Source organism: Bufo gargarizans, chromosome 1, assembly GCF_014858855.1.
Source record: "Bufo gargarizans isolate SCDJY-AF-19 chromosome 1, ASM1485885v1, whole genome shotgun sequence".
Classification (NCBI taxonomy): Eukaryota; Metazoa; Chordata; class Amphibia; order Anura; family Bufonidae; genus Bufo; species Bufo gargarizans.
The window spans coordinates 174432460-174442171 of record NC_058080.1 but is presented as its reverse complement, the minus strand read 5'-3'; the positions used below and the strand labels follow the sequence as shown (position 1 = coordinate 174442171).

At 39.1% G+C, this 9712-nt stretch overlaps 1 protein-coding gene across 1 annotated transcript; it reads right to left on the bottom strand.

Annotated features, from left to right (window-relative positions):
• Positions 1-122: 122 nt before the first annotated feature.
• Positions 123-9290, bottom strand: FGA (fibrinogen alpha chain). Its single transcript, XM_044300216.1, has 6 exons — positions 9147-9290; positions 8079-8195; positions 6579-6762; positions 4174-4319; positions 1765-2770; positions 123-954 (listed from the first exon to the last, which is right to left on the bottom strand). The coding sequence occupies exons 1-6, from the start codon at positions 9195-9197 to the stop codon at positions 248-250; spliced, it is 2211 nt and encodes a 736-aa protein (XP_044156151.1). The 5' UTR covers positions 9198-9290; the 3' UTR covers positions 123-247.
• Between the last annotated feature and the right edge of the window lie 422 nt (positions 9291-9712).

Genomic DNA, 9712 nt, shown 5'->3' with positions numbered 1-9712 from the left:
GGTAATGAACACAAACAGAATGTAATACGTGACTTTCCAATATGATATTCATGATGTGCACTGTGTCATGTACTATGTCTAGTGTTACTTAGCATAAGAACAAAGGAAAACACAACAAAGAGTCAATGGAAGTGAGTTATTTAGTCTTCTTTACAGGTACAGCTTCTATACATTAAGCCAGGAACAATAAAAAAACACATAATACAGTGGTGCTTATGGGAGTGCAGTAATATATAAAGAAGTATTTTTATGCAGTGTCAACAGGACGAATTTTCATTTTCACAGTTTTCAAAGAGTAATCAGCTGGTTTGAACAATACCCAAACAATCCCATTTTCAATCTCATAGGGGACATTATTCCTTGGATCATACTGACCTCCATTATAGTAAATCCCATTAAGATTGGCAGCCTGGCAGTTGTTATACCACCACCCCCCTCCATACATTTCTGCACAATTCTCCTCCCACTTGTCACTGTCCCTATCATATGTGCTAAACTTCATGTTGGCGTGAGAGGTGTATTCACCGTCGTCTTTAGAGCCTTCTACCAGGGAATCTCCTGCAGAACCTTCATAGCCATTAACATTAAGAGCATATCCCTCTGATTCTGATCCTAGGTGGAAACTGTATTCTGCATAAACCTGATTTCCAGACCAGTCTCCTAACTCAATCCTCAAAATTGTCTCTTTTCGGGTCAGCAGATGGATGTATTCATTTCCCAGCCATAGTTCTCCTTTCCCAGTTGCATCCACAGATCCAAATCCATTCTTGTAGTCTTGCCAGGTTCTGTTAAAATTCACAGATCCATCTTCCCTTTGTTGAATCAAGACCCATCCTCCTAATTGGGTATCTTGGTCGCAAAACACTGATAGCTCTTTATTGGATCCTTCTGGCCTGATTTTGAAAATGCCACTTTTGCCACCAGAACTGTGTTTCTGGAGGATATCAGCACAGTCTAAAAAGAAATGCATTTTAGGGGGCATTCACACGACCGTATGTTTTTTACGGTCCGGAAAATGTGGATCCGCAAAATACGGATGACGTCTGTGTGAAGTTCATGTTGCATCAGTTTTTTCTGCAGACCCATTGTCTTCTGTGTGCTTTCCACATCCATATGTTTGTTCCGCAAGAGATAGAACGTGTCTTATATTTGGCCGCAAATGCAGACCACGGACCTACTGAAGTTAATGGGTCTACAAAAAAACAAAAAACTGATGCAACACAGACATCACACGGACACCATCCATATTTTGTGGATCCCATTTTTGGGGACCACAAAATACATACAGTCGTGTGAATGTACCCTAATCTTGTTTACCTGGTTTATTATTTCACTGATTATTGTTGAACATTATTATAGTAACTAGTATTGACCAAAAATAGCTTAACATGTCCTCTGAATTTTTTGGGGTTTGGACATGAGTAAGTAAAAAGTATTATGTAAATATTTTTACAATTTCTGTAACTACATGACATCGTTTCTGTTACCAAAGTCTAATGAGTTCATTAGAGGGCCACTGAACATTGTGAGTGATGTTCAAGCCACGTTATAGTGACATGATTAAGTAGATGAGGCTAAATAATCTTTCACTGATATAACTCAAGAATGGGAGTATGCTGAAAAACTGTGTAATTGGAGATTTTTATATTTTCTCCTCTGTAAGCATCCTTGTAGATGTAGTTGTAGTTTCAATGTTGAATTATGTGTTTTCCCAGCTTAATATTGGAACCTAGCACTGTCACTGTGTCTGTCACTTTGATTTACCTGTCCCAGTGTGATCTCCAGTCGTTTTCACTCCTGTTTGCACACTGCGGGCCCCAAAATCAGGCATGTCTTCCTCACTCTTCTCAGTCAGGATGGGGCCAAGATCTTCAAATACAGGCCCGCTTTTCATTTGCTTTCCTGAATGGTATCCATCCTTTGTGCTGCTACTGCTGTAAACCGTTTTGGAATAAGTGGATGAACCAGATGAGGTTTTCTCTGGTCTAAAACTAGGAGAGCCAAGGTCTATATGGCTGAAATCATCAAATTCATCATCTCCTACAGTCAAAGAACCTTGAGTTTTTGAAGTTGATCCACCACTAACACTGCTACTGCTACTCACAGTCTTACCACTAACAAAGTCTTCCCAGCTTGGAAAATTGAAGCCTCCTGAGGTACCGCTCCCTGTGACTCGGATAGTGTATGTGCCATCAGCACCTAACTCACCCTTTCCTTCTGCCTTAAGCCTTTCTAATTTTTCACACTCTTCTCCACCACTTATTACTTCACTAATTTCTTCCTTAGTTCCAGTGGGTCCCTTAACAATTTTCTTCTGAATAGTTTTAGTGCATGAAATTTCTCGTCTTTCTGAAACCACTTCCGCCCCTTTACCAGGCTGTGCAGATTTATCACCTAAGATAGTAAAGTCAGTGGTTTGGGAAGGCTGTTTCACACCACCCTGGACATTAGTGACAGATGTAGTGGACCCTGGATGTCCAGTTACCTCTTTAGTTTTCCCTTCTAGCACAAATGTAAATTGGCCAACATCAGAGAAAATTGGATACTTTTCTTTTTCCAAAGCCAGTGTCTTGTACTTGGAATCAACTGTTGAATCTTTCATAGGTTTCATCTTAAGCATAGGAAGAGGATCTGAGCTTGTTCTCAGATCAGTGGATTCTGCTTGCAAGAGCTGCTTCTGTATATTTTCATAGCTCGCCATATCCACATTGAAGTCAACTCCCCTTGCACATGATCCTTTGCAAGCACGGAGTTTAATATCAATATCAACCTAGAAATAATAGGAGATGATTAATGAATCAAGTTAGGTGAAATATAGTATATTACAGAAGTCAATTCAAATTTGTGTTTTCATTTTTTCCTCCCTGCCTTCCAAGACCCATAACTGACCATAACATGACCCATGTTTTTTAATTTGCCATTCACTCAGCCTTATGACAGCTTATTTTTTGCGGGTCGAGTTGTATTTTATTAATGGGACCTTTTAATTTACTATACAGTATCTTGTATTGAAAAATAAGAAAAAAAATCCTTGTCAGGTAAAATTGGAAAAAATGTATTATTGCCATGGTTTTTCTTGTTTTGATTCATGGTGTTCATTATACCCTAAATGTGACATTTCAACCTTATTCTATGGGTCAGTAAGATTACAGCAATACCAAATTTATGTAGCATTTATTATGTATTACTATTTAAAAAAAGCTGTGTGAGGGTTTATTTATTGTGAGATGAGTTCCGGCTTTTTGTACTATTTGAGGAGACAGCTTTTTAATCACTTCTTATTTACGGTAATTTTTTTGGGAGGGCAAAGTGATCTAAAATGGCAAATTGCAATTTTTTTCCTTCTTTTTTGTTATGGCATTAAAAACATTTTTATATTTTAACAGTTCAGTATATTTTCAGACATAGAGATACATTTGTTTTATTGTTTATTTTTATATATAAAATTGGAAATGGGGTAATTAGAATTTTTTTTATATTTTTTGTGCTTTTTATTTAAAAAAAACACATTTTTACATTTTTTCCACTGTAATTTTTAATCCTCTTAGGTCAGGTTCGCATTCGCATTATGCAATTCCGTAAATTCTGTTATAACAGAGTTATAACGGAATATAACGTAATTTTAGGACGGAATCAAAAGGGAAGCCTTTAAGAGGCATTCCGTTTTGCTCCGCCCTAATACATGTCTATGGGGACAAATAACGGTTCCGTTATACATGACGGAAAAAATAGTCCTGTCGATAGGAGATTTGTACATGTGATCTTCTAATCACTAGAATATTATTGCAGTCTATGGGATTCTGACTAGCTGCCTGTGAAGCTGTGCTTCAGGCTTGGTTTCGCAGGCAGCTCACTATAACATATCTGGTTGCCTTCACAAGGCCCTTAAGCTGTCATAGCAACCCCATGATTTTGCTACAAGGGTTCCAATCCAAGGGTAGTGGGAGCCCCCTCCCTCTGTCTAACTGCCCAAATGCCAAAGTTGCTATTGACCATTGCATCTGAGGGGTTAAATGACCAGGATTAGAGTTATCACAGTCATTGCAGCTGGGTGATGGCTGCATTATTCTCCCACACCATACACCTCTTGCACCTCGCTGACGTACTATTACTGACATACTATTACACCAGAGCGTGCCGAGACGTTAATTATCAAGCTAAACAGTATCTTACCTCAAGGCGTTTTATTTCCACCACCTGGTCTCTGATGTTCCTCTGCAGCAACTTTATTCTTTCAATCTGCCTGGTAACCTTTAGTTTCAAAATGTCAATTTTATGCCTCAGACTTTCAGACACCTGGTTAAATGAGCCATCAGTCTCTAAACAAGACAAAAGCACAAACATTTGTCATTATTTCTATATGTGCAGGACACCCTCAAAGTAAAGGTAGTCTTGCACATAGTGGATTTTTTAAGGTTTGTTTTGTTTTTAGCAAACACCATTTTATTTCCCATTTCTGTTCTGGCTAAAAATATTCCCTTAAAAACTTAAACTTGTGCATGAAACTGCTCTAAGCTCTAAATAGTTCTAAACTCTTTAAACGACCAATATGAAGATATAAGATGTAAAAATATTTGCTAAAACAAAGCTGATAAAGTACGAGTTAGAACACATAGCAGCTCTGGCCCCTTACAGCTCCTATCTTTACAAGCATTTTAATGGCTTCATTCTAGCAAAAGGTAGGGGTCTTAGAGCCTGAAACCCAGAGAAGAGAACATATGTGCCTTGATATTTTTATTTCACATATCATGTATACTTTAACAGGAGTCTGTCAGCAGTTTTGACCCCTCAAAACTGATGACAGAGCTGCACAGTATGCAGACAACAGAGAGCAGTGTACACAGAACTATGTGTACAGACAGAATTACAGCTTATATCTCCATGACTCTTTAAATAAATGCAGATATTATTTTGCCTTAAATTATGTCTTGATTAGACACGTTTCAGCATAGGCAGTGTTCACATCTGGAATCCATCATGGATTAGATCAAATAAACTTTAAAATGGAGAACATCATGACGGACACCCAAGTGGTCTGTCGGATGCCATTGATGAGATCCATCTCTCCATCTTATTTTTGTTTTGTTCACATGATGAATAAAGAAAAACGGAAATGCTGATTTGAACAGAGACTTAGACACCATAGCAAGTATGTAAGGGCAATATCTGGACACAGGAACATGTTGTAATGAAAATTTGTAATGCTTTATGTGAAATGTAGGGGCAGATTTTCTAATCCTGTGGATGGTGCAAAGTGTCAAGACATGCACCAAATTAATCATTGTCACCCAGGCTTTTAGCTGAAAGTTATCCCTCCCAACAAGCATGCATGTGTTTTTGATGAAAAGAAGGGAATAAGCCACTTTCAGATATCTATGGTAGCCCCTTATATTAATATGTATCATGGGTACATTATTTCCCTCTTCACAAAAACAGCAGAGCCCGTTGTGTATGTTTACGGAGGAGCTGGGAGAGATAGCCATCTTGTTAGCTGATGACTCTCATAATTGTGGTCACCAAAGCAAAGAAAAAAGAAAGGAAGTAGTATACACCAATAGATACAGGACAAGAAGTTAGTGCAAGATGGTCTTGATCACTCAGGTAACTATCCCATGTAAGGGAGGAAAGAAAACTTCCTGGCAAAATAGAAAAAAGGAATTATATTAGAGTATAGGATCTAAATGTGAAGGAATGGAATGGAGGGGGCAGATTATTAGGCAGATGAGAGACGGAAAGAAAATTCAACCTCTGTAAACCTGTGTTCAAACATTGGCCAAAATTTACTATCAGATTGCCTAAACTCAGATGGGCTGTCTAAACATCAGACACAGCTTAGACTGGATGATACATCTGATGCAGGAACACTTTTGTCTAGTTCTGTACCAACTATTGGTTGTCTTAGTTTTAAAGGGGTTCTGCACCTTCATTTAACTGATGATCTATCCTCTGGATAGATCATCAGCTTCTGATCGGCGGGGGTCCGACACCCAGGACCCCCGCCGATCAGCTGTTTGAGAAGGCAGCGGCGCTCCAGCAGCGCCGCGGCCTTCTCACTGTTTACCGCCGGGCCGCCCGCCCCCTGACGTCACGACTTGTATCAACTAGAGTGGGCGCGGCTAAGCTCCATTCAAGTGAACAGAGCTTAGATGCTCCCACTCTAGTTGATACAAGTCGTGACGTCAGTGAGCGGGCGGCCCGGCGGTAAACAGTGAGAAGGCCGCGGCGCTGCTGGAGCGCCGCTGCCTTCTCAAACAGCTGATCGGCGGGGGTCCCGGGTGTCAGGACCCCCGCCGATCAGAAGCTGATGATCTATCCAGAGGATAGATCATCAGTTAAATGAAGGTGCAGAACCCCTTTAAACATAATTTTACACCAGAATTGTGGCACAATTGTGGGGCAAAATGTTGTAGAGAATTTTCCCAAAATTAGATGCACCAAATTGCGCAAATTTATGTCAGACTTTGGCACAAGTTAAGACAAGGCGCACTAATATAATTTAATCTGGACCATAGTATTTAATTGTGGGACAACCACTTTAATAGGATAGCCTCAGATGAACTGAACCCATTTATACTTACGCAGGGCTGCGACTAGGTTATCCTTGATTTGTTTATATGTTTCTTTGGTTCTTATGTCAATGGAATCAAAACTGCTTTGACTATCCTTTAATTTCTTGTTAATTGCATCAATTCTTGTGCTAAATTCTTTGTCAGTCTTGTCAGATAACCCTTGAACTCTGCATCCTGAAGGACACTTGGTACCCTGCAGACATGAAAGATTGGATTTATGGTCAAACTAAGGGCTCGTTCACATGACCGTGCCGTTTTTTTGCGGTTTGCAAATTGCGGAATCCGCAAAGCACGGATTGCGCCCATGTGCCTTCCGCAATTTACGGAACGGAACAGGAGGCCTATTATAGAAATGCCTATTCTTGTCCGCAAAACGGACAAGAATAGGACAGGACTCAAAATATTTGCGGGGCCAAGGAACAGAGCAACGGATGCGGACAGCACACAGAGTGCTATCCGCATCTTTTGCAGACCTATTGAAGTGAATGGTTCCGTATACGGACTGTATGCGAAACACAGAAAACGGCCCGTATACGGAACGCAAAATAAGTTCGTGTGAACGAGCCCTAACAGTGCTATTTTATTAGTTTTGCTACAAATTATATATAATATTACTTATTAAAATTACTGTATGTATACATAGGAAAAGACAAATTAATAAAAAAAAACTAATAACCCACAGTACAGTAACATACATTGACATAATGCCAACATACAATGCCCAATTAACAGTGCCATATAGTACTACAATAATATCACCCAGTACTCAGTGTTAGGGTACTAACTGTATGTATTTTATGTATTTTGCAGTCTGCAAAACCCCGATCTGCATTTGTGGCCAAGAATGGGACATGTTCTATGATTTGCGGAACGGACATACAGATGCAGAAAACACACAGAAGACACCCGTGTACCTTCCGTATCCATATGTCAGTTCCACAAAACATAGAACATGTCCCAATCTTAGCCATATGTGCGGATCACAAAATACATACGGTTATGTGAATGTACCCTTAACTGGGTTGTCCACTTCAGCAAATGGCATTTATCACGTACAGAAAGTTAATACAAGGCATTTACTTATGTTTTGTGATTGTCCATATTGCCTCCTTTTCTGGCTGGATTCATTTGTTTATTCCATTATACACTCTTCGTTTCCAAGGGTTATGACCACCCTGCAGTCCAGCAATGGTGGTCGTGCTTTCACACTATAGGAAAAGGCACCGGCCTCTCCAGTGGCCAGGACTGTGGGAATGCTCGTAGGCAGATACTTTTTCCTATAGTGTGCAAGCACGGCCATCGCTGATGGATTGCAGGGTATGGTTTATTAATATTATTATTAATATTATTTATTTGAAGGCACCATTAATTACATGGCACTGTACATACAATAAACACAAAAATATGAATAGACAGGTATGGGGGGGAGAGGACCCTGCCTGCAATAGTTTACAATCTACAAAAATATTGTGTATTATGGATTAGGTAAAGTAATGATAGGATCCATACCCAGTCATCATCTGCACAGACTTGCCAGTTGGTTTCTTGCTTGCATGTAGAGTCAGATTTCTGTTCCGTAATTCTGGGGCCGCGGCCGGTTGCACCAGCTTCCTCAAAGGTCTCTGTCTATTCCAAAAAATATATACATGTTATTGATATAGTGATTATTCCTAAGAAATAAACCAAGCCATAGAGAATCTACAACGGTGAGGACCTCTTATGCCATATCTTATTGCCCTGACATGAAAGCAAGATATGCAATAGAGAATAGAAAACTCCATAGGAAATACACAGTAGCTCAGCTGCATCTTTAAGGCAGATGTATTGCAGATATATTGTGCCTGCCATACATCTGAATGTATTTTCTGCATTATGTACGTGAATTTTTACAAGCCCTCATTCATATAAATGAAATAGCGCAGAAGTGCTTGTAACACATGTGATCCAGGGGAACTTACACTATGGGTGAATTCAGACCCGGCAGATGTGTCGCAGAGATTTCTGCTGCTGTCCTATTAATCTGAATAGAACTTGCAGAAATCCATACAGTATGTTTACCTCCAAAACAATCCCATTCAGATGAATGGAACTGATGTTTGGCGGCAAAACTTTCTTCAACAAATCTGCCAGGTGTGAATATATCAAGTATCATAAAAAGGCAGCATTTTACATTGCACAGCCATTATGAAATGTACGAGGCACTGATAAATGAAATGAATCTATTTAGTTCCACACATACATTTATACATATTTACGTATATTCTAAACTATTGCTGTTACCAAAATACAAGTAAAACTGTGTACAGTTTGGTTTTCTAATAAGATATACAAGATTATTTTTGTTATTTTATTATTATTATTATTATTTTATCATCATCAATAATATTCTTAATATAAATTGATGTTTAGTTGACAACTATAGTTGTACACTACTTGATACATTGATAGATTGTCATTGTATGATAGTATGGGTGTATATATATATATATGTGTGACCCCATCCTAAGCAGTAATAGTAGGTATAGTACTATAATATACTTCAAATAATATATTAGGTAAACAAAAGAAATGCCATACCCATGCAGTGCTCACGAGGCAGAGCAACACGGTTACAAGTGCTGCTCTCATTTTGGCTCTGGTTGAGTGACTATAGTGAGGTGTTTGCGTCTAGATGTCCTATATAAGCCTGTCCACTAGTCGGTAATCATTGATTGGATTTCGCTTTGTTTGCCAAGCTAATAAGACCTATGCTCTGGCCCGTGTCACTGTCCTGGTCATTATTGCTCAAGCAAATGAGTAAATTTACTCAAGGTTTTCGGAGATGACCTGATGTTCCTATATTGGCTTTTGCATAGAAAAAAGTAAGAAAAATATACAGTGTGGGCAGAAGAGAAGTCACTTCATGGCCACTACTTAATCATTAATGGATGCACCATGACACATTTTATTTCCCAAAAGTCTCCCTTTCTTGATACAACTTTCAGTAATGAAGAGATGTATCTTGATAAAAACATGTTGTCATTTACAATAAAGAAACAAAAAGGTTGGCAGCGTGGCATCTTTTTCATTATTCACAAGGGCAGAGAAGATTCTGTGCCAATCTTCTGCTTAAAGCTACTTGTGAACATCATGCCACCATAGGG

Excerpts from the sequence above, each read along its gene's own strand:
- FGA (XM_044300216.1), bottom strand. The coding sequence starts at position 9,197 with ATGAGAGCAGCACTTGTAACCGTGTTGCTCTGCCTCGTGAGCACTGCA. Across the intron at positions 8,196-9,146 it reads GCCTCGTGAGCACTGCATGG|ACAGAGACCTTTGAGGAAGC; the intron begins GTATGGCATTTC and ends TTTTTGGAATAG. Across the intron at positions 2,771-4,173 it reads TGGAAATAAAACGCCTTGAG|GTTGATATTGATATTAAACT; the intron begins GTAAGATACTGT and ends TATTATTTCTAG.